The sequence below is a fragment of the Leopardus geoffroyi genome, chromosome A1 (assembly GCF_018350155.1).
Source record: "Leopardus geoffroyi isolate Oge1 chromosome A1, O.geoffroyi_Oge1_pat1.0, whole genome shotgun sequence".
Taxonomy (NCBI): domain Eukaryota; kingdom Metazoa; phylum Chordata; class Mammalia; order Carnivora; family Felidae; genus Leopardus; species Leopardus geoffroyi.
The window spans coordinates 51,172,854-51,198,602 of record NC_059326.1 but is presented as its reverse complement, the minus strand read 5'-3'; the positions used below and the strand labels follow the sequence as shown (position 1 = coordinate 51,198,602).

At 42.2% G+C, this 25,749-nt stretch overlaps 1 protein-coding gene across 2 annotated transcripts; it reads right to left on the bottom strand.

The window, feature by feature from the left end:
• Positions 1-14,887: 14,887 nt before the first annotated feature.
• Positions 14,888-24,313, bottom strand: ACOD1 (aconitate decarboxylase 1). 2 transcript variants are annotated; one of them, XM_045479852.1, is made up of 5 exons: positions 24,171-24,313; positions 20,133-20,294; positions 19,265-19,354; positions 17,805-18,010; positions 14,888-16,916 (listed from the first exon to the last, which is right to left on the bottom strand). In XM_045479852.1, the coding sequence occupies exons 1-5, from the start codon at positions 24,177-24,179 to the stop codon at positions 15,971-15,973; spliced, it is 1,413 nt and encodes a 470-aa protein (XP_045335808.1). In that variant the 5' UTR covers positions 24,180-24,313; the 3' UTR covers positions 14,888-15,970. The 2 variants fall into 2 exon arrangements, with proteins under 2 accessions (XP_045335808.1, XP_045335819.1); XM_045479863.1 differs by lacking the exons at positions 20,133-20,294; positions 24,171-24,313 and having other exon boundaries at positions 19,273-19,354.
• Positions 24,314-25,749: the final 1,436 nt, after the last annotated feature.

Below are 25,749 nucleotides of genomic sequence, written 5' to 3'. Positions count from 1 at the left end.
CAAGACTTCCCAGAGCTGCAGAAACAAGCTTCAAGTTGACCATGGTCAGTGGTGGGGATCTCCTCGCTTGGGACTGCAGTCTCTTCATTCCGTGAGCAGGGAGCTCTAATGGCAAGAAAGCAGTTCCTCAAATTAGCCCTAAATCAGCCTCTCACTAGCTCCCATCTGCTGTGGTGTGGTTCTGCCTTCTGTTCCTTTTGGCTATGACCCCAGCACCCCAGGCTAAAGATGCTTGTAGACTATTGTTGCCTGATCCCTCATTGTGCAGTTCATGATTTTTAAACTTTGAAGATTTCATCAAAAAATAGGTTGAATTTTAATCCAATTTTTTCCTCTGGGTCCTTGCTCAGTTAGCTTAAGAACACTCAGAACATTACTGTAGTCTGATAAAATCATGTTTATCAACCATTGAACTGTTGCACACCAGCGGAACTGTATGGCATCTTCTTAAAGGAAAAAATAGAGTTATAGAATTCTGGGGCAGGGTAGAGTTAGGTGAAATTTAAGTTTTCATCTTCACTTCCACCTTAGGCAGGTGGATCTGATTAATTTCACAAAGCAACTGCAAGCCAGTCTGTTTTCCAGAATTATTGGTTTAAAAACCCATCCACATTTTTTTTTTGCATCTTTCTTGACCTTCAGAATGTTTTTTTGTTTTGTTTTGTTTTTGTTTTTTTTTGTTTTTTTTTTTTCAACGTTCATTTATTTTTGGGACAGAGAGAGACAGAGCATGAACGGGGGAGGGGCAGAGAGAGAGGGAGACACAGAATCGGAAACAGGCTCCAGGCTCTGAGCCATCAGCCCAGAGCCCGACGCGGGGCTCGAACTCACGGACCGCGAGATCGTGACCTGGCTGAAGTCGGACGCTTAACCGACTGCGCCACCCAGGCGCCCCGACCTTCAGAATGTTTTAAGGGTTTTTTTTCTTCTTCTCTTTTTACTAATAATGGGTTGTATCTGTGCTTAGAATCTCTCCCATAGAGAGATCTGTCCCACAGACAGGAGATATTGCTCAATTTTGTAAAACCAAAACTACAGGGAAGAGAGAATGTTTAGAATATTAATATATATTTTAATCAAATACAAAGTTTAATAACGGGAAGCTAAGACATAGTCATACACTTTCTAGTCTTTTTTTAAAATAAAGTTTCTCTCTTTTTTTTTTATTTGAGAGAGAGTGTGAGAGTGTGTAAGCACGGGAAGGGGCAGAGGGAGAGAGAGAGAATCTTAAGCAGACTCCACGCTCATGCAGGGCTCAATCCCTCGACTCTGGGATCATGACCTGAGCCAAAATCAAGAGCTGGATGCTCAACCGACTGAGCCACCCAGGCACCCATATGCTTTTAGGTCTTAATGATGCCTTCTCAGAAAGCCAAGGGACATTTGACTCAGACCAGTCTTGTCCAGTTCCTGGAGAAGTACACCTGCAAGTTTTGAGGTGGGGTAGAAGTCAGTGAAGAAGGTAGGACACCAAGGCCCCCTAGTATACAGGTGCCCACGCTGAGCTTCCTTCCTTGCCTCCAAATCCTCATGGCTCCCCAGATTAGCGCCCATGCAGGATCCAACAGTTGGGGAAAGAGGAACGGTTTCTGATGGCAGACTGGGGGTGTCAATCCAGAGCTTGGTTGGGCTGGATGTGTGAAGGTGGGTCAAGTAAGGGCTTCCAAATGGTCTGCTTTGGGCTATTGGCATTTAAACCCTTGAGATTTTAACTCAGAGCCCTGAGTTTGTGAGTTTTATTTTCCATTTGCTTTAGATCAGTCATTGCTAACCCTGCAAATGATGGAAGATTTTAAGGAGATTTTAAGACATACCACCATCCAAGATGGTGCTTCGTTCCCAGAAATTCCCATGTAACTGTTCTGTTTGGGCCTCAAGTTGCCCAAGTGATTCTAATACGCAGCCAGGGTTGAGAATCCCTGCTTTAGAAAGATTTTAAAGCTAAATTTAATCAACCCTCCTATGGTTTTGAGCCCTATATGTTCCTATCTATAAAATTGGAACCTCGGGGCACCTGGGTGGCGCAGTCGGTTAAGCGTCCGACTTCGGCCAGGTCACGATCTCACGGTCCGTGAGTTCGAGCCCCGCGTCAGGCTCTGGGCTGATGGCTCAGAGCCTGGAGCCTGTTTCCGATTCTGTGTCTCCCTCTCTCTCTGCCCCTCCCCCGTTCATGCTCTGTCTCTCTCTGTCCCAAAAATAAATAAACGTTGAAAAAAAAAAAAAAAGACTACATAGCTGGCTTTTTAAAAAAAAAAAAAATAAATAAAATAAAATAAAATTGGAACCTCTCTTATATCTCTTTAAAAATTGTGTACTCTTGAACAACATGGGTTTGAACTGCATGGGACCACATATATGCAGAATTTTTTCAAATAAATACAATACAGTACTGTCAATGTATTTTCTCTTATGATGTTCTTAACATTTTCTTTTCTCCTAGTTTACTGTATTGTTAGAGTGCAGTATATAATATATATAACATACAAAATATGTGTTAATTGACAGTTTATGTTATCAGTAAGGTTTTTGGTCAACAGTAGTCTATTAGTAGTTAAGTTTTTGGGGAGTCAGAAGTTATACACAAAATTTTTTTAATGTTTATTTATTTTTGAGAGACAGAGAGACAGAGTGCAAGGGGGGGGGGGCAGAGAGAGAGGGAGACACAGAATCCAAAGCAGGCTCCAGGCTCTGAGCTGTCAGCACAGAGCCCGATGCGGGGTTTGAACTCACAAACTGTGAGATCATGACCCAAGCCGAAGTCAGAGGCCCAACTGACTGAGCCACCCAGGTGCCCCTATACACAAAATTTTTAAGAATGTTTATTTATTTATTTTAAGAGAGAGTGCACGTATGTAAGCAGAGGAAGTGCAGGGAGGGAGAGAGAGAATCCCAAGCAGGCTCTGTGCCATCAGTACGGAGCTGGGTGCAGAACTCAGTCCCACGAACTGTGAAATCATGACCTGAGCTGAAATTAGGAGTCGGATGCTTAACTGCATGAACCATCCAAGTGCCCCAATAGATGAATTTTTGACTGCATAGGAGGTCAGTGTCCCTAACTCCTGTATTGTTCAAGGGTAAACTGTATACACACACACACACACACACACACACACACACACACACACACACATTTCTGTATGTGTGTAGATAGATAGATAGATAGATAGATAGATAGATAGATAGAAGTATTTGGAAAGCAACTGTTTCTGTTCTACTTTCTTTCTAGAAGCTAATTTATAGCTCTTTTTTTCCCCTCTAGAAGTCCCCTGCAGTTTCTTTCTTGTGGCTGATATTTGTAGTTGGTGTTGGCCCTGAAGGCATACGGAATTACTTCGTGGTTTTCTGACTTTCCTTCCTGGTTTATTTAGGCTCTAAGATTGATTTGCTTGATCGTTTTCAAAGAGGCAATGACATCATTTGTTTTTATTTCTATTTTTGAAGGTGAAGCTATTTGCTCCTAATGCTGAGCAGATGTACATTGTTAATCACTTGAAAGGGAGCCCAACAGAAGAGAAGAGAAATGTACCAAAGGAAAGTGCCAGAAGAGCCCATGGGGGCCTACAAGATTTGGCAGACCTGAACTCCAGCAAGCTTGAAGCTGCCATTACACCGGTGAGTTAGCTGAAAGCTGTTGAGGCCAACTGTTCATTTTAATTAATGTTCACTGACTTTAAACCCTCTTCCAGCAAAAGCTGCACAGATTCAGCTGCCATTTTGAAGCCTCTGTGCCAGGGGGTAGGTCATGGTTCTCAAACCTTGCTGCACATGAAAGTCACTTGGAAAGCCTTTAAACAGTCTCAGTGCCTGGGTCACATCTCAGACCAGTTACATCAGACTTTCTGGGGGTGGAAACAGATGTCAGTGCTTTTTGATGCTTTACAGGTTCTTCTACTGTGTAGCAAAGATTGAGAACCAGTGCTCTATCAAGAATGGCCAGTGGTTCCCAGACTTGGCTGCACCTGGAATCACCTGGTAGGCTTTAAAACCACCAATGCCTGTGTCCTCCCAAAATTTTGGAAGTTTTAAGGTTCCTAGATGATTCTCATATGCAGACAAATTTGGGATCCACTGCACTAGAACGGCATATCTCTAAGTTTAATTGGTAGGTGATTCACCTGGAGGTCTTGTTACAGTGCAGAGTCTTATTCAGCTCTCAGGTGACAGGTGGCATGTGGCATGCAGCCCACATTTTGAGGCCTCAAGACTCTGGAAATCACAGTGGAGGGTTGCCTGTTTCTAGACCTTTTCAGCACAGTGATCACTTTATAGATAGGTGACCTGCCTATCTACATGCCTGTACATATGGATGTATACCTACCTTTTAAAATAAATGATTGGGGCACCTGGGTGGCTCAGTCGGTTGGGCGTCCAACTTCGGCTCAGGTCATGATCTCACACTCCGTGAGTTTGAGCCCCGCATCCGGCTCTGGGCTGATGCCTCGGAGCCTGGAGCCTGCTTCGGATTCTGTGTCTCGCTCTCTCTCTCTGCCCCTCCCCTGCTCATGCTTTGTCTCTCTCTGTCTCAAAAATAAATAAAAACGTTTAAAAAAATTTCTTTAAAAAATAAAATAAATGATTGATTTACAAGTATAATTGTCTTAAGTATTTTTTATTTCCTTTTATTTAATCCCCTCATAAGGAATTGAATGTTATATATTTATTTTTCAAACTAACCAGTTTTAGTTTAATTATATATATATGTATACATATATACATACATGTGTGTGTGTGTGTATATATATATATATATATATATATATATAATTTATTTATTTATTTTGAAAGAGGGAGAGAGCAGGGGAGGGGCAGAGAGAGAGAGGGAAAGAGAGAATCCCAAGCAGGCTCCTCACTGTTGGCGCAGAGAGCAACGTGAGGCTCAAACTCATGAACTGTGAGATCATGACCTGAGCCAGGAAATCAAGAGTCTGATGTTCAACCAACTGAGCCACCCAGGTGTCCCAAGTTGGTTTAGTTTGTTTAAACACTAACAATCAGTTTTATTTTAAGATTATTTTGTTTTTTTTAAATGTTTATTTGTTTATTTTTGAGAGAGAGCGTGCACACATGCAGACATGGGGGTGGGGCAGAGAGAGAGGGAGAGAGAGAATCCCAAGCATGCTCCACACTGCCATTGCAGAGCCTGATGCAGGGCTCCATCTCCCAAACCGTGAGATCATGACCTGAGCCGAAATCAAGAGTCAGACACTTCACTGACTCAGCCACCCAGGTGACCCTATTTTAAGAGTATTTTAAACATTCACAATATTGTTGAAATCTATGGAGGCAGTTAGGAGATGTCCCACAGTGAGAATCGGAAATCATTGTTTTAGGTAAGAAGTGTGCTGGGACACCTGGGTGGCTCATTCAGTTAAGTGTCCCATTTCAGCTCAGGTCATGACCTCACAGTTCGTGAGTTCAAGCCCTGCGCTGTGCTCTGTGCTGACAGCACAGCGCCTGGAGCCTGCTTCAGATTCTGTGTCTCCCTCTCTCTGTGCCTCCTCTGCTCATTCTCTCTCTCTCTCAAAAATAAATAACATTAAAAAAAAGTGGGGGGGCACCTGGGTGGCTCAGTTGGTTAAGCATCCGACTTTGGCTCAGGTCATGATCTTGTAGTTTGTGAGTTCGAGCCCCGCGTCGGGCTCTGTGCTGACAGCTCAAAGCCTGGAGCCTGCTTGGGATTCTGCGTCTCATTTTCTCTCTGCCCCTCCCCCACTTGTGCTCTGTCTCTCTCTGTCTCTCAAAAATAGATAAATGTAAAAAAACAAAAGTGTGCCACTTGTGGATGCTTATACATATTTATCTGAGCAGGTTGCTTACTGCTATTTTACATATAAAGTATTCCAGATATCTGTTGCTATATGACAATTACCACTAAAATTTAGTGTCTTAATAATTTATTATCTTTCCTGGTTCTGTTGGTTGACTAGGCTTAGCTTGAGCTTTGCTTGAGGCCTCTCCTGCAGCTGCATGGTAGCTGGAGCTGCAGACATCTGAAGATTCAATCAGGCTCCAGTCTGATACCTGAGTCGGGATTGGTTGGCTGTGCAGCCATCTGGCCATTCCATGTGGCAATCTTGGGCTTCTTTGTAACTTACAGACCTTGGGGTGTCTGAGCTTCTCACATGCAAGCTGGCATTCCCCAGAGCAAGCATTCCAAGAGACCCAGGCTTTCCTCTTCTGCTCTAGCCACAGATGTCCCTCAGAATCACTTATGCCACATTCTGTTGGTCAAAAGGGAGACTAGGTTCAAAGAAAGGAGAGTACCAAAAGGCACGAGTACCAGGAGGCGTGCATATTAGGGCACTATCTTTGAAGACTTTCTACATACTATATATATAACATAAATTAAAATATCTATTTACCAAATGTAGGGTGAGGGCAGTAAAGGAGATAATTTTATTTGAGTTGCTGGTGTCTTTTAGTTGTATTCTTTTTTCTTTCACTGCCAATAGGCATGCCCTGAGACAGTTTGTAAAGATTATTGCCCTTGAGGTCTGATGTTAAAATTAGTATTTTCACATCTAAAATGGTGTTACTTGTAAATCAATTTTTAAAAATTACTGTGATTTGAAAAAAAAGTATTTTATTCTAACACATGAAGATGCATTTTGTTTTGAGGAGAAATGAAATTACCCCAATGCTTTTTAAAAATACATAGTTCTATTTGTACCACACTTGAAGTATTTAGCAAAAATTATTATCAACATGGGTATCCCAGCTTGTGTCTTCAGAATTTTACTGTTGATGCAAAATGGTGCTTATTATTTGGTTAATATAAACCCTCTATATCTGTAAAATCCATTTGCTACAGGGCTACATTGAAGCCATGTAAACTTCCTAATAATTGGGTTGGTGTTTTAGCATTTGGCACCAGCTCTTTACAAAAGGATCTCTGAGGGGCGCCTGGGTGGCTCGGTTGGTTGAGCATCTGACTCTGAGTTTGGTTCCGGTCATGATCTCACGGTTCGTGGGATCAGGCTCTGTGCCGATCTTGGAGCCTGCTTGGGATTCTCTCTCTCCCTGCTTATGCATGTGCGCGCTCTCTCTTTTTTCTCTCACTCTCAAAATAAATAAGTAAACTTAAAAAAATAAAAGTCAAAAGGATCTCTGAACAACTTTGACAAATAGAGGTTGCTACTCTGACTTTGTAAAATGAAGTTAATGAATTAACTAGAGTCATTGTCAACCCCAGAGTCTTAAAGAAATGCTATTTTTCCTTTCTAATAACGTGTTATTGCTCTCATCTACGTTAATTCTTTGCTTAAGAATTAATTGTTCATAGAACTACGTACGACCCAGCAATTGCACTACTAGGCATTTATCCACGGGATACAGGTGTGCTGTTTCGAAGGGACACATGCACCCCCATTTATAGCAGCACTATCAACAATAGCCCAAGTATGGAAAGAGCCCAAATGTCCATTGATGGATGAATGGATAAAGAAGATGGGGTATATATATACAATGGAGTATTACTCGGCAGCCAAAAAGAATGAAATCTTGCCATTTGCAACTACGTGGATGGAACTGGAGGGTATTATGCTAAGTGAAATTAGTCGGTCAGAGAAAGAGAGAAATCACATGACTTCACTTATATGAGGACTTTAAGAGACAAAACAGATGAACACAAGGGAAGGGAAACAAAAATAATATAAAAACAGGGAGGGGGACAAAACAGAAGAGACTCATAAATATGGAGAACAAACTGAGGGTTACTGGAAGGTTGTGGGAGGAGGATGGGCTAACTGGGTAAGGGGCACTAAGGAATCTAGTCCTGAAATCATTGTTGCACTATATACTAACTAATTTGGATATAAATTTAAAAAGTTAAAAATAATATTAAAAATAAATGAATAAAAATTATTTAAAAAAAAGAATTAATTGTTCATAGGTTCTTCTTGTCAGCTGCCTCAAATAATCCCGGGTTCCTTGTCTTTGTAGGTGGTTTTGGGGTGGCCCAGAACTGCCCTGTCAACAGTTCTGTAAGGACTCTTTCAGCCCTCTGCTGTGCCAAGATGCCTATCAGCGGGTGCTTCATTTCCAGTGTGCTGGCAGCTACAACCTTCCTGCTTGTGAAGTCACAATGGGTCACGCTATTCAGTGTGGATGGAAGGGGAGAAAAGGATGAAAAGCTTACTGCCGGGTAAGCAGGCTCTGCAGTGCTTTCCTATTTTCCTTCCTCCAGATGAATATAAATGTGACTACTCAACAAATCATCTTTCATTGTGGGGTTGCCATATTTGGTGATTGGCATTAGGGCGGGGGGGGGGCGGACATGGTAAGGGACAGTGATTTAAGGTGATGACACCAGATGGCTTTGAATCATAGGGAAAATATTCTTTCAACATATATTGGCTTTCTCTGTAAGAAGCAAATTTCAATGCAGCAATTCTCTTGTGTGATACCATTCAGCTGTATGGATCAAATTATACTTGCTTTATTATTTCCTATACTTGCTTTATTATTTCCTATTGATCCTATTTCCTATTATTTCCTATTGATCCTATTGAGCCTTCATTTCTCTTACGAAGGGAATATTTAAATGAAGCCACGTGTCAGAACAGATACTTTATGTGCAGAGTGCCTGTGGGCTGTTGTTCCACATACTGCAGCATTTGAGAGGCCAGTGCAAGCTAATCATTGTAACTCTCTTCACAGTCCTGCTGTCTGTTGCCGAAGAAGCATTTTCCTCCACTCCGTTGTCCCCTCTTCTGATAGGTTCGGTGATGCTGCTGGAGCCACGGCTGCACAGAAGCCGAGATGCAAACACGGCTGCGGGGGGCGGGGGTGTCCGAGCCGCACAGGTGCTGCCACTCTGCATGAGCTTTTCGAAGGAATAGGAAGAATGGCTATTTTATAATGTTTTATAATGGATTTGAAAAGTGATATTTTACTTATAATAATTAGAAGAAATTGTTCAAGTGAAAAGATTCAGCTCCAGCCAAATGAAGTACACACTTTGTCACTTACTGATAGGAACTTTCAATGTGATCTTGGCTCAAAGATTAGATAACCATCAGTGAATCATTCAGAGATACATGGTTTCTAAACAAGCACGCTTTCATTTCTGTCTTTCGTTTTTTAAAGTCGGAAACAACACTCAATGCCGTGTTTCAAACAGATGGGCGTTGGGCTGTTCCAAAGGCTTTTTCCTGAACCTCCAGTTTGATTCCTGTATGGACACCAGCCGTAGCTGGGGTGGGTTGGATTATTTTTAATAATAACTGCAACAGAAAGCAGGGAGAATTTAAGTGAGATGCTCACCTCTGAATGTTGATTTCTGCATTTACAACTGAACTAGATGACTAATCTTCATGATTTCTGTGAAGGTATTCTGTTCTTTACGATTGAGATTAAGCCAGGACCCTTCTTAAAGTTACTGTGTATCATACATTCTTTTGACGTGTTCAGTGTTCAGCTGTCAGTCGCTGGGCACCCAGGCTTTAGCAGGAACCAGAGTAGCCTGTGCAACACTCCTCTGTTTTGGATGTCTTTTCAACGATCACTTGCTGTGAACTACCGCTATACTGTTTTATGTGAGGTGTTTTTTTGTTTGTTTTTTAATATGGGATAGGAGAAGAGAGGGAGAATGAAACAATTTCACCGAGTGATAAAAATCTGCAGCACTGCTGGTAGATTTCGTATGATGGGAAGACACAATATGTGTGTGTGTACAGGGGCACCTCTGCTGTAGGGAAGGTGGGGTATCTTATTGTGGCTTTGCACCCCCCCCCCCCACCCCCCGTCTTCGGTTCCCTGTAGCTTTGCTCTCTGCAGGGAAGTCCTTCCAGAATTGACAGGGAAGCTGCATTTCTACAGTGCCACAAATCTTTTAATGTCACAGGTCATGCTCCGGCCCAGAAGAGCTGGAAACTACGAAGTCCACTGAAGGAAGGTTCACATTCGCTCCGGGGAAGCATGAAGGAAGCACAGCCAGGCCGGAAGAGGTATGGAGCACTTTCCTTGTCCTAGGTACTTGTTTTGCTGGGCTCTCTGCTCATACTGGATTATAAGCTCATGATTGTAAAAGGTTCTTGAATATTCTGTTGACTGCTTTATCACCTGCACTGAGAACATCCTCTGTTGTGTCAGGCCCTTGATATGAATTTGTTGGTAATGAATGCCCAACAGCTACTCAGCTTCTCCAAAGAGATTCCCTCCGTGAGCCATTACAGACCTTAAGGTGGGGTCGGAAGAGACTTATCTGATAACTTTTTTAGATAAAGGGTTGCAAGTAAAGTTGTTATAAAACATAATATATAAAATTTCTCTTTAAAGTCACATTTTCGTTTTCGGTGCCTGGGTTAAAATCACGACAGCTCTTTGGTCTGTGACAGCTTTAAGCCCCGGGGATACCAGTTCTAGTTAATACTGTGATGGAACACACAGCTCAAGTGCTACAGCGCAGAGACAATTCCTGGGGTGGAGGCAAAGTCCAGTTGGTCAGTGTCATGTGTCCGTCCCCCACAAAGCCACACAAATAGGAAAGAAAGGCATTTTAGTCTGGGAAAAGTTGTGCAGAAAGGAGACCATAGGAGGCCACAGGCTGCTGCCTTTATCAAGCCTTATTCAGGAGGTTCGTCTCGGCTGGCGTCTGGGAGCTTGGCACATACACACTCCCTGACTCATAAAACTGGTTCGCTTGGCCTAGGCTGTGCAGACATCGCTGTTCTCGCCTTCTTGGAGTTTGCGATTTTGGTCGTTGCTGGGTGGAGGGGACCTACGTGACCAGACACTGTTAAAAGTCTTGGGTGCAGAGTCTCTTCCCAGGGCAGACACAGTGTACAGACATCAGTGAAGTTTTTGCTCCTGGAGAGAGGAACACACTCACTTGTCTCCTCGCTGGTGGGAGGGGGCGTCACAAACCTCCAGACTCTGCCAGTGTCTTTTTCTCCAGTTGATCCTGTCACGTAACCTTGCACTGTATAACCCTTAACCAGAGTGCAACTCTTTGCTGAGTCCCAGAAGTTCCTCTGGTGATCCCTGAGTGTGCGCGTGGTCTTGGGATCCCCAAAACATACATACTAGCCAGCACCAGGGCTCCTCAGGTGTGTCTGGTGACAGGAAGTTTGACTCAAGGCCTCCAATGTGTGCTGAGGATGCAGAAACACAGGGTGCTGGAATGAACCCCTTTCTGAGCTGGGACCTTTGTCCCAGTCTTGAGTGGGCTTCCTCCCACGTTGTCTGTCCTGATCCACGTAGAGGACTCATTTGCCTGGATACAGAGCCTATAACACAAAAGACTAAGCAGGATGCTTTGCTGCCACCCCCAAGGGAATGGAAGGGGAAAAGCCAGCATTTGCCACACTGCCTAGATAACAGATCAGAGCGGTCCAGGCCCCCACCTTGGCCTTTCTCAGGGTGAGGAGACTCACAGGCTGTCCTTGTTCTCCAGCCTCATGGACAGAAGAGACAAGAGGCTCGGCTTTACTCTCCCATTCCCTCAAAAGCTCTCTACCAGCACTCTGGCTAAAAAAATACCCTAGCTTTTGACTCTCCTAGAAAGGAACCGTCGATTTTTTTGTATGTGGTATGGTGGGGGCGGATGGTGCACAGGGCTGCCAGTGAAGAGGACCCTTATGCTCTCTCTACAGACCCACATTCCCTCATATTTTCTCCTGCCTTCAGTTAACTCGGTGTGCATAATAACCAATATCAAGGTCACCTTGAGTGCTGTGGTCCCCTCAGGAGAGATCTTCTTCCCCAACCCCTGCTTTTTGTCTGAAACATCCATCAAGGGTGTGTAAAGATAAACTGAGGCCTATTAATTTTTTTAAGAATTTATTTGAGCAAAAATTGATTTGAATCCTACAGCATGGAGCCTAGCAGATAGAAAGGAGCTCCAAGGAGCTGTATAAGATGAGAGACTTTTATAGGTAGAAGGGAGCAGGAACAAGGAAGTTATATGAGACAAAATAGGTTATTGCAAGGTTACTTTTCTTTGGGGGATGGCGGGGGTCTATTAGGCATATTGGCTAACTGATCTGATCTAACTGATCAGATCAGCTAACTGATTGGCTAAATTGCTGATCTGGCAATTTCTGAATGACCTGTTTGATATGATTCCATTTTGGGAATGCTGAAACTGTAAGTATATCTCATTTTACTGATGTGGGACTTAGCATAAGGACTCCACTTGGGGTCTATTGTCTTGTTTTTAACAGGGATTATCTGAGGATATTATTACTAGCCCTTAGATCTTGTCCCTAGAAATTTCTGGTGTATAAAGACGGATAATTAAATTTTATCTGAAGGCCACAGTAGAAACCACGACTTTGATCTCCTGTTTTATTTACCATGTTCAGACAAATTAATTACAGTTACAGGATATGTCCTATGGAACAGCATAATCCAAATGATACAGAGCCAGCCATAGAAAATTTACACACTTATAAGTACTGTTTTAGGTATAGCCTACAAATTTTGATATATGCGGTTTTGTTATTGGTAGGTTCTAGATGTTTTATAATTTTTGTGATCATTTCTTCTGTGACCCAAGTTATTTCAAGGAATTTTTATTTCTAAACATTTCAGTCTTGTCTAATCTTTTTTTTTTTTAATATGGAACTTAAATTTCATTGTGATTAGAGAAAATGATCTATATCTTCCAGTCCTTTAAAAAGTTGTTAAGACTTGCTTTATGGCTCAGTATATGGTCCTTTTTTATAAATGTTCTGTGAGATTTTTATTTTTAATTTTCTTAAAGGTTTATTTTTGAGAGAGAGAGATAGAGCATGTGAGAGTGGGGGTATGCAGAGAGAGGGGGGAACAGAGGATCCAAAGCAAGCTCTGAACTGACAGCAGCGAGCACAATGCAGGGCTCGAACCCACAAACTGTGAGATCATTACCTGAGCCAAAGTCGGTCGCTTAACTGACTGAGCCACCCAGGTGCCCCATAAATGTTCTTGTGAGATTTTAATTTAATTTAATTTTATTTTATTTTATTTTATTTATTTTATATTATATTTTCTTTTCTTTATTTATTGTTTTAAGTTTATTTATTTATTTTGAGAGAGACAGAGACAGCACCAGTGGAGAAGGGGCAGAGAGAGAGGGAGAGAGAGAGAATCTCAAGCAGGCTCCGTGCTGCCTGTGCAGAGCCTGATGTGGGGCTCAAACTCATGAAACCACGAGATCATGACCTGAACCAAAACCAAGAGTTGGATGCTTAACTGACTGCTTTTTGCTTGAGTTCTATTTTGTTTAATATTAACATTTATTTATTCCAGCTTGCTTTTGTTAGTGTTCCATCGATATTTCCCCGACTTTTTTACTTTGAACTTTTCTGCATCCTCATGAGTCTTAAATAATTTATATAACTGGTTTTTTAATTTTGTTATTATTTTTTAATGTTTATTTATTTTTAGAGAGAGACAGAGACAGAGACAGAGTGTGAGTGGGGGAGGGGCAGAGAGAGAGGGAGACACAGAATCCGAATCAGACTCCAGGCTTCTGAGCTGTCAGCAGCCCAGCTCAGCAGTCGGAGTCCAACACAGGGCTTGAACTCACGAACCACGAGTTCATGACCTGAGCTGAAGTCAGCTGCTAACCGATTGAGCCACCCAGGCGCCCCTGTTTTTTTTAAGAAATGACTCCTGATGACACCAAAAGCAGGAACAATAACAATTTTTTTTTATTTTCTATATTTTTTTAGTAAAATTTTTTAAAATGATAAAATGGAGTTGATCAAAATTTAAAACTTTTTCTCTTTAAAAGAGACCATTAAAAACATGAAAAGACAAACCACAGACTGGGAGAAAATATTTGTAAAACATATATCTATAAAGAACTTATACTCAGGATATATAAAGAATTCCTACAATTGAATGATAAGAAGACAACTTAATTAAAATAATTGTCAAAAATAGGCAAGAGTTAGTCATTTGGAAAATGCAAACTAAGGCCACAACATACCATTATGTACTCACTACACAGGATAAAATAAAAAAGACTGGCAATTCCAAGAGTTGGTGAGGATTTGGAGAAACTGGAACCCACACACATTACTGATGGAAATGTAATGTGATAGAGCTGCTTTGAAGAACAGTTTTTTCTAAAGTTAAACATGTACTTCCTAAATGACCCAGCATTCCCACTCGCAAGTATCTACCTAACAGGAATGGAAAGATATGTCCACACCAAGACATGCATGTGAACATTCATAGAAACATTATTTGTAGTAGACCCAAACGGGAAACAATATGCTGTCCATTAACTCCTGGATGGGTAAATAAATGTAGTATATCTATACAACAGAATGCTACTCAGCAGTGAAAGAGAATAAAGTATCGATTACGTATATGGCAAAATCTAAAACCATTATGCTAAGTGAAAGACACTGGACACATAAGACCACATATTGTATGATTCCATTTATATGAAATGTCTGAAGAAGACACAACCATAGAGATAGAAAATGGATCATTGGTTGCTAAGGCCGGAGGTGGGAATAGGGATTGATTGCAGACCAGCATGAGGATTTTATTTGTTTCTCTGTTTTTGGCATGATAGAAGTACTCCCAGGGCTCCTGGCTCACTTAGTAGGTAGAGCACGTGACTCTTGATCTCAGAGTTATGGGTTTGATTACCTAAGATTACTTAAAAATAAATTTTTAAAACATAAAAATAAAATCTTTAAAAAAAATGAAGAGAAGTTCTCCAAAACTAGATGGTGATGATGTTTGTACAACTCTATAAATTTACTAAAACTCATTGAATTGGACAAAAGATAGATGAGTTAATGGTTTGTAAATTAGATGCTAATAAACTTGTTAAAGATTGTTTTTTTACGTATACATAGTCTCTGTATTTTTTAACTGAACTATTTAGTCCATTTATTCTTCTTGTAATTACAGATATATTTGGATTTTTTCCTATCATTTTATATTCTATATGTTCTACCTTTCTTATATTTCTTTTTCTCCTCCTTTCTTGCCTTCCTTTGGTTTATTTTCTTTTTCCTAATTCCATATTTCTCTCTCTGTTAACCTGGAAGTGGTATATTCTACTGTTGTCTTATAATGGTTACCCTGGAAATGTCAACATGCATACTTACAAATCAAAGTCTACAGTTAATAGCTTTGCCCTTTTCTTGAATGACATAAGGAATTTAGAGCACATTAATTATAGTAACTCCCTGCTTATATGTATTGCTAAAGTTGCAATTTTTAACCCCATAAGACATTTTTATTATTTTACAAAGTCAATAGTAATTTAATTACCCATATATTTTTTGCTGTCGTTCTTTATTACATGTCAAACTCTTCGTCCATGTTTTTCTCAAAAATTTTTTTGTAACAAAACTCAGTATATTGTAGTGGTTAGCAGCATGGCTTCCAGAGCCAAACTGTTTTACTTTTTATACCGCTTTTTGTTTCTGCTTTAAACTGAGGCAGAGGGCTACCCAGTAACATGCTTAGGGTCACATCTAGTAAGTTGTAGGGGCAGGATTTGTACCCACTAATTCCTTATATTTAAACCCAATAGCACCCCCTCTACTGTGGGGGGCTTGTAAAAAACCATGGTCCAAGAAACATGTTGGTGGCACAATAGGCCAGAGCCCTTGTCAACTGTCAGCAAACTTACATGTAGGTTCAAATTCCTCCCACATCTTAAGGTTCATGAAGTTCATAAAGAACTCCTCTGTAAAGATTAACCTTACAAGCAAATCAGAGGTGACTTGAATTTCAGCCTTATGAATACTTATAAAATCAATTTCTCTGTGTTTCTTGCATATTTATTATTTTTCTTCAGGTAATTGGAACTGTCTTGCAGAATTTATAGGGAAAAGACTCCTTCCATAAAAATCCAATTCTGTTTCTGGACTCTCTCCACCTTGCTTCCCTTGTTCCTGGGCAGAGTGATAGTAAACCCTTGCTCTATAAAGCAAATCACTGATTTTTCCCCAATATAAAGTCACTTAGATGTTGGTAAGCCTCAGGAGAAACTGTCTGATGAAATTGTTGGATGCTAGATAGATTTTGAAACCATCTCCGGTGAAGACGGTCCTTTCAGAAGAGTGGTTAGGACAGAACAGTCTTCTAGGTCTTCTAGGTTCTCTACCATCTCTGTAAGTCTTTCTACTGTATCACAGGACAGCACGCTGGAAGCATTGGCTCTGAACTTCTCCCGTAGGTCCTCCTGGCTCAATGGCTTCCTCCAATGGCCATAGAAGGTATCAGAGCGCTCTGTGAAGGTGGCCCCATCATTGAGAGTGACACTTATCTCACAGTATAGTGTGTTGAAGCTTGGCAGGTTGTCTTGAGGGTGCTCCAGCTCCACCTTACTGAGCAACTCCCTCACCTGTGGCCTGTTGATCTGGCATTTGTGGAATGATGGGACAGTGATGCCGCCATCAAGCAGTGTGGCACAGGCCACAAACTGGAAGGAATGACGAGCCTCATGCTCTGAGTCTGGGAAGGGCCTGTTTACGTACTGGACATCTGGAATTCTGAGCACAATTCTTGCAATGCGGTCAACGGGAAGCAGGGCTCTGTCTGTTACAAGGTGCTTTCTCACAGATGCAGCTGCGTCTGCCACCCAGTGGGTGGCCAGATGTGCAGGGAACCGCTTGAAGGCCACATCCTGCTGGTCCAGCAGCCAAGTGTGGGAATCTAGGTTTGGAAGAACTTTTGGGGAATAGTTGGCATAGAAGGCCCCAAACCCTGTCTGCATGTCCAAGATTTGTCTGTTTCCTTGGAGACCCAGCATTGCCAGAAAAGCGGCTTCCATCCCATGCCTGGCAGCATTGCCGATATGAAGAGGCTTGGTCTGAGTGGCAGCGTTTGCTATGGGTGCCCCGGCATGAGAAACAGCAATAGCCAGGGCCTCTCGGCACTTTGTCATGCTGAGCCCCAAAAACTTGGATGTAGCAGCAGCACTACCCAAGGTTCCTACCACTGAGGGGGGATGGAATCTGGAAAGCAAAAAAGCAAAGAGTTGGAGATTTACAGATCTCAGTCAGTAGGAGGCAGTATGGTATGATAGTCGGGAATGTAGACAATGGAGCCCTGCTGCCTGGGTTCAAATCTCAGCTCTACCACGTACGGGCTGTGTGATCTTGGGAAAGTTATTCAACTTGTCTGTACCTGTTTCCTCTTACATAACATGGTGACAATAATATCTGTCTCATAGGGTTTTGTGAGTTTTGAATGAATTCACATGCTTCCATCAGTGCCTGACACAATAAATTCTTTATAGTTATTGCCAGAAAGGGAAAAGTTGCTGCTTGCTGAAATCCCATGTAAGTAGCTATAAAAATGGAGGGCCTTGCAGAAATTGAAAATTCGCCCAGTATTCCAATCTACTCCTCTGCTAGCAGGCTGGATCAAGTGGAAAAATAAATATAAGATTGAATCACATGATATAGCCAGCATGTGACTATTTTTGCTCTATGGGTTGAACGGTCAGGTTCAGGATCTTCTGAATGTTCTCAATTTGAAGGACCTCAGCAAATGTCAAAGTAGATTCTGCTCTGAGATGAGACTAGGAATATTCAGAGTACCTTGGGTGCCAAAATGACGTGAATCGCCCTAGGACGAGAGGCCCCAATTTATTTTATGGTTGTGGTTAGTTGATTCTCCAAACCCAAATGGGATTTTTCATTATTTCTTCTGGGGTCATACCTTAGTATATGGATATATGGTTTGCTGTGTGGCTGGAGAATTGACTTAGCTCTCAGCACTAATGTTAATATCTTCAGCTGATCTAACTCACCTCTATGTCAGAAAGCTCTACAGAGAGAACAGTGGACAAGTCAAGGGGGAATGCATCTACCTCTGGATGGGGCAGATTCTCTCCCTACCTCTTTGGTATGTCATTGGCTTCCTTGGAGAAACGCAGTAATTGGCCTTGCACTTCAATCCCAACATTGAAAGCTAAGAGCAGATCAAGGCCAGAACACTTTGGACTTGGAGGCAGAGCTTCTGATAAAGCCAGCAGGCCAGGAAGGACCGCTCCAGAAGGGTGGGTGGCAGGATGCCATGTATCATCAAAATCCATTGAGTGAATCTATGTAAACATACACACACAAACAACAACCAAAAACCAAATTAGATTTACCTGAACGCAATGGCTTTTGGACCAGTAAGGGTTTAATTTAGTAATAACTCTATTTGATATGAGATTTTTAGCTCTGATTATCTGAAAATAAAACCTGTAAACCGGCTATAATTCTTAATCATATGGCGGGGTACTGGATGTGCTATCCTCTGCTTAGAGCAGGCAGGACTTTAGGGAGCAGCTAGAGAGCCCCAGTGAGCGTGGCTCTTACCCAGGTAGCCAGAGCTCTCTGCCACAGCACCTGGAAAGAGTGCTTAAAAACAAAGCTGTGAAGTTAGGTGGCTGTTCCTCTCTTTCTCCCCCACCCACCAGACAAGTTGCACTGAAAGTTTAATGCCATTTATTCCATATCAGGCCATATATTTTTGTACCTTTTTGTTATGAAATAATTTCAAAGTTACAGGGAAGTTGCAAGAACTCTCAAACCCAGATTAACTCTTAAGTTATATTTTAAAATCATTATTTTCTGCTATGAGGTTTTATTCCTCTTCATCCTAGCCATTTGCTTATCCCTGATATGAAATAGTAATAGCCAGAAGTTCACTTAAAAATCGATTTCCATGTCTCTTGGATGTGGCTGATCTGGACACTGCTTGCTGGACATTTACTCTGGGATACACTATTGCGTTTGCCTTTCAGTATTCTGAACTACTGTCCCACAAAACATAAAACTATCTCAGACATCCCAACACATTCATGTCTAAATTATATCTTGTATATAGATACAGACTGCTGCTGACACACAGACAAAGCATAAACATTGTCAGATGAAAAGTGCTGATTTTTGCTTCAGAAAATATAGACACCATATGGCCACTGTTTCTTTCTCAGTAAATATCTGTTGAATGAAAGGATGGATGAAAAGCTGGGTACTGAATAAGAACTGGTAGTGGCCACAACAAAAGGAATTGAGTCTGGATAGCGGGTTTTATATTTTTTGCTATAGATGTTCAAAGTTAGATACCATAAGGGTATTTTTATCTAAATCCTCCAACTGATTTCCTTTCTTTCACAATGTGTTTGAAAAGCGTCAGTTCACTGTAAAGCATCAATAACTACATAGAAGAGAGGGCCGACCACTTTATCTCTCTGAACCTCAATGACTTATCAGTGAAACATGGAAATTGAACAATTTCTGAGATATTTCCTGGCTCTGACATTATTATGATTGCCGAAAATTAGAAAAGATGTAAACTTCCTTACAGCCACACCGTTCACAAAAGCAGCATATGTCGGCGGGAGCCTTAAGTCTGGCTGACCCCAAACAGTGCTGGCCACATTGGAACTGTAGATCTGAAAGAAAGGAATATCAATCAGTAAGACAGAGTGGAAACACGGCATGCCAGGTCACCATTTTAAGAGCCATTCCTCATCGTGGAGGCATGACTTTAAGAGTCCTTATTTGAAAACTTTTTGTGCTAGATGGCAGCCTTCACCATTGGATTCCTCTCTTCCTTGTAGAAGAATACACAACTTTGTCCATGGAAGGGAGAGGAGATGCTGTTGCTCTATCCCAGACTGTGATCCACAGGTGCTCTAGCGGATGGAGTCTGAATTTACTCTTATTTATTCCTTGAGGGTAAATACTGGCGAAGGTGGACTAATTGTGGAGAGTGGGTATCACATCTACCGCATAAGCACCCACTCTCTGCTCAGAGTGCCGAACCAGCTTTTTCCCCAAGAGACTCTTAAAGTCTTTGCAGGAATGAATGGTAGGTACTATTGGGGTAGATGTTATTGCTTCTAGGACTCTCAGGTAAAAAGTGCTTTATGTCATAATAACAATAAATTATGTGATATTGCTAGTGTTAAAACTAGTCTTAAGATTGGTCTTTAGATAGTAACTTAGTAAAAAATATGGATGAATATTAAAACTCTGATAAATAGAGCATAGAAAAGCATAAAGCCATATACAACAATGCTATGCACACCAAGTAATATCTCTAAAATGAAGAGTAGAGTAGTAGTAGCATATAAGCACACATCTCTGGGCACGTTGGTGGATATGACTCACGAGCAGGCATATGTGTACACTTGGTTTTATCTCTCAAGTAGACGCTGAACTTCTTACCTTACTATATTCACTGGCTTTGTGAAACACTTCTGTATTGGTTCCCAGGAAGCCGACACCCAGAGTATCCAGAATCATTCTCTTGCTTCTCTGAATGACGTGGTCTGTCAGGTGCTCCACTGTCAAGCCATGGATCACTCTGGCAAAGCTTTCTGTGACAGACTTTAAAGGGAAGAGTGTTAGAACAGTGCTGTACTCACTTTGCATTTGCCCATTCCTTGCTATACAAGAGCCTGAGGTACTATTATGTGAAGAGTTTCGCTCCATAAGGAGAAACTCAGGTGATCAACTTAAGTTCCGTTCCTGAAGAATGATGAGTACTGAGCCGCTGTACTGGGTGTGTGAGGCAAAGAGATGTGGGAGTGCACAATATCCAGTTTCCGTCCTCGGTCCAGCTGAGAACACAGACTAACATGCAGATGATGATCACAGAGTGGGTAGGCTATGGAGGAGGGAAGCACAGAGTTAGGAGAGGATGGGAGGGACATCTCGTCCATAAAGTGGGCATGCCTGAGTGGGGGGCAGTGCATTCAGCTAGGAGCTGCCGTTATTAGATACATGCCAGGCATCGTCCTGCCTGTTGTAAATACAGTATCCATTTAATGCCACGAGTTTCTGGGTAGGTATTATGAGCGCCACTCGCTTTGCAGGTGTGGAGACCCAGATGTGGAAAGGTGACATCACTAAGTTCCACAGCTCTTAGGTGGTGGAGTTTGGACACAAATTTCTCTGGGTCTAACTCCAAAAGTGAGCATGTAATTATTAAGCCACATTTCCTAGAGGAAAACAGACCTCAAAGCACCTGGGGTTCTTGTTGAAAATGAACATTCTAGTCCCTACTCCAGACCTCCAGAATTATCCTACCCCTTACCCCCAGATGAACCAGAAGCTTTGCAGGCATAGCACAGGATTCTGTGTTTTCATTAAAATCTTTAGGTGATTCTTAAATGTTCTAGTGCTATTATGTCCAACGTGGTAGCTACTCTCCACATTGGCTATTGAGCATTTGAAGTGTGGCTAGTCCAAACTGGGATGTGTCATGAGTAAAATAAACACTGGATTTTGAAGACTTAGTAGGAAAAGAGGAATATAAAGCATCTCATTAATAATTTTAAAATATTACATGCTAAGATGATAATATTTAGGATATATTGGTAAATGAAATATATTTTTTATTAAAAATTTTTTAAGGTTTATTCATTTTTCAGAGACAGAGAGACAGAGCATGAGTGGGGGAGGGACAGAGAGAGAGAGGGAGACACAGAATCCGAAGCAGGTTCCAGGCTCTGAGCTGACATGGGGCCCAAACTCACAGACGGTGAGATCATGACCTGAGCTGAAGTCGGATGCTCAACGGACTGAGAACGACTTGAGAACGACTTCCCATTCATTCTTGTTGATGGAGATTACCTGAAGGCATGGATACCTGGGCTGGCCATGAACACTTAAGGGAGTCAGCAGGTGAAGGGGCCTGGGACAAGGGTGGAGGTTAAAGGCAGAGGTGCAGCATGGGCGGGGCTTGGAGGCGTGAGAGGATGCAGTGATTTGGGCCAACCCCAGCTTCAGAGCTTCATGCAGGGGCGGAGGTGAGAGGGATTCGCAGACTTGGACAAAGGTGGGGAGGTTCCACTATGCTGAAGACTTCCCGTCAAAGGGGCGCCATAGTGCTGTCTTTAAAAAGGTAGATGTGATCAGAACTGTGTTTCGCAAAGCTCTCTCATGTAGTCTGTCATGTAGAGAATGGGTCGAGGAGTAGACAAGGGCAAGTAAGAGACTGTTGCAATAGCCCGGGTTCGGGATGGGGATATGGCAGTGCCATTTGCCAAGAGAGCACAGGAAGAGGAGCAGCTGAACAATGATAATGGGCTCACTGTGAACTTGCTGAATATGAAGTGCCTGCTGAATATGGTCGTCCTAGCGGAGAAGACCATTCTGCTTCCACCCACAAACCAGATAATAAAAACCCGCAGACTTATTTGCATTTCATAAGCAGCAGAGTTCTTTGCAATTCCTTTAAATATCAAGTTCTTCAATGTGTAGGCAATTATTTTGTTTTCTACACATCTGCATAAGAGAACACTATTATGTATAGCTAAAAGCATCCACTCTTCAACTGTGTTTCACTACATGCCTAGCGCTTAGTACTGCCTAGTAAATGCCAGGTGGTTTCCCTTTTCTGCTCTGAGTATTGTATCATTGTACAACCTCCTTGGTCTCTCTGAGCATTAGATATGTCAGTTTATTTATTTATTTATTTGTTTGTTTATTTATTTTAAAGTTTATTTATTTATATTGAGAGAGAGAGCAAGCGAGTGGGGAAGGAGCAGAGGGAGAGGGAGAATCCCAAGCAAGCTCTGCACTGTCAGCGCAGAGCCTGATACAGGCCTCGAACTCACAGACCCTGAGATCACGACCTGCTGAAACCAAGAGTCAGACACTCAACAGACTGAGCCACCCAGGTGCTCCCAGATACCTCATTTTAAAACATTAGCTACAGGGTAAGGAGTTTCTGAATTGGAAGATCCGGGGTGTCTAAGAATAGTGCCTGCACGGAGGTACAGAGATGGATCCAGTGCCCAGCTACAAGTCCTCAACCTGGCCACCAGCTAGTCCCATATTTTCAGTCTTCAGATGCTCAAGTCATGGAAACCCTGCCTTTTTCAACGTTTATTTATTTTTGGGACAGAGAGAGACAGAGCATGAATGGGGGAGGGGCAGAGAGAGAGGGAGACAGAGAATTGGGAACAGGCTCCAGGCTCTGAGCCACCAGCCCAGAGCCTGATGCGGGGCTCGAACTCACGGACCACGAGATCGTGACCTGGCTGAAGTCGGATGCTTAACCAACTGCGCCACCCAGGCGCCCCAACCCTGCCTTTTTCAAAAGGATGGACTACATTGTATGTCTCTGAAGCTCTGGTAGAAAGGTGAGGGAGTCAGGGGTGGGAGAGAGCAGGAGAGAACATGAATGGGAGAGAGAGGGTGCTGGCACAGGTGTTTCTAATTAGGATGGAGAATAACAATAACTTTGTCATGCTGCTAGAAATTTGGGTAAACATATTTAGGGGTAGAGGGAGGCAAGGAGGAAAAAGCCCTGGCTTGATGATCCACCAAGTAAAACTTGGAGTTTTGAGAACTGGTTGGACCCCTTTTCTAAGCAAAATGACCTTATTTTTCAATGTCTCTTTCCATTCCCACAGCTCCCACAGTTAAGGGCATTTGGTGATTGGTTGTTTACCTCTTCAGGGTTAGATCTGACCTGGGAATGCGTTATGGGGAAAGCTGTATGCCTAGGGAGGATTTGTTGTCGGGGCTCCAACATGGCACCTGGAAGGTGACTGTGGCATCCATTTGCATGTTCCCATGGTGCTGGTGACCTAGGCAGGTAGGGCCCCATGGGGATTCCCTGACAAGTTCTGAATAATGCCCTGTGTGCCAAAGACATGGCTCCTGAGGAAGGGAGCATGAGAAAATAAGCATGCAACTGCCCCACTGTCTGTAGTCCATCTATTTCTAAAATACTTCTTTTGGTCTTCCTGATTTTCTCATGACATTTACATTTCTTTTCAATAACATGCTGTGATTAATGTATATAGTAAGACAAAACATGCAACCATTTGATAAATATTTCATGACATCTTACTCTGTGTCTGGCACTGTGCTAAGCTCTCTAGAATACTAAACCAAGATGTTACGATTCCTGCCACAATAGGATTATCTTCTCCAGGAAACTAAGGACAGTAAACAGATCATTACAAAGGCAATCTGGCCATGCCATAATGGATATAGACAAGACTGGGAGGTTACAATTCAATGAACTTGCAATGATTCGTTTTCTTCCTAATTGTATGCAACAGAATCATGTCTCTTACTGGTAAAACACTGATGAAAAACAAGATGCAGTTAATTAAATAGCGCAGAGGCATGAGAAATGTTAAAATGCCATTTTGTGAAGAAGAAGCAGGAAGCTCTAAGGAAATTGAGAAAAGGAGAGGTAAGCTAGAAAACCGATTTAAATAAGCACATAAAATATAACAATACCTTGAGCATCGTGTTGAAAGAGGAGGCTTATCTCAGGAGTGAACTGGAGGAGTAATTCACTTGCTAGGTGACTCCCTTTATACCCTTCATTCTTTCCAGCCCATTCTCTTTCACTTCATTCTGACGCTAAAGTTTCCATGATTTCAACACCTCCCAAGTACGATTACTTCCACTTCCTCTCAATGAGTTGTTTAACCCAACTGGAGATGAGGAATTAGACAAGGCTGGGAAGTAATGTACAAATGGTCAAATGATTTTTCATAGATATCAGGGAACTGAATGCATCTTGTGCTTAGATGCCATACATCAAAAGTAGAAAAATTTGCACTTTTATCCAGGTATTCTCACTTCTAAAAATTTATCCTAAGGAAATAGGCATGGATGTATAGAAAAAAACTTAGCAAAAAATAATTCACAGATTTGCTTATAAGATTAAAAATCAGAAACAATCAAATGTCCCCTGTGGATTGGTTAAGTAGAATATGGCGTGCATGGGGGCGCCTGGGTGGCTCAGTTGGTTGAGAGACCGACTTCGGCTCAGGTCATGGCTCGCGGTTCGTGGGTTCAAGCCCTGCATCAGGCTTTGTGCTGACAGCTCAGAGCCTGGAGCCTGTTTTGGATTCTGTGTCTCCCTCTCTCTCTGCCCCTTCTCCACTCACACTCTGTCTCTGTCTCTCTCTCAAAAATAAACAAACATTTAAAAAATTAAGAACAAAGGAATATGGCATGTACAGTGTTTAAGGCCACTCATCTTCCCCTTCCATTTCACCCCCGTCGGACACCATGGTCTAGGGACAGATGTGCCAGCCTGAGTTCCTGACAGCTTGAGATTAAGAGCCTAGAAGGGTGTTGGGAGTTAATCACACTTTTCCCCAGCTTGTTCACTTGTTTGCTCCTGCACTGCATTTTTGCATATACAGGTCTCCAATTCCTGGTCCTCTGCCTGGCTCCTGGCTTAGGATACACCGCCTGCTTCCCTGCTATTATTGCCCAAAGACGCTGGCCTGACAGCTTGTTCAGACCTCTTTGCTGATAATCAATCACAGTGGCTTGGCTAGGCTGGACCTCGCTCTGCTTCTCTGGGTAATTGTTATTTCCCTTGGGCTGTCTAGTCTTGGACAATTGGTTTATGCTCATAGTGGTACAGAAGACAGGTTAGTTAAAGTCTAAGAAATTCCTAAGACCATTTTTACATGAAACGAAAAACGGGCTCTGATGACTTCAACCATCTCACCGTGGAAAAGCTTTATAAAGGAATGATGAGTTTTATCATATCTGATGAGCTTTCACAGAAGTGCCATCATTTAGCTTCTCTGGGCTCAGATTTTGCCAGTATTTTTTTTTTTAACTGAAGGATAGTTGACGCACAATGTTACATTAGTTTCAGGTAATGTAGTGATTTGACAACTCTATATGTTATGCTGTGCTCACCACAAGTGTAGCTACCGTCTGTTATGGGACCCTTGAGTATCTTCCCTATGCTGTACCTTTCACCCCCCGGACTTATTCATTCCATAACTGGATGTCCGTTATCTTCCACTCCCCTTCTCCCATTTTGCCCATTCTCCCCACCAGTTTG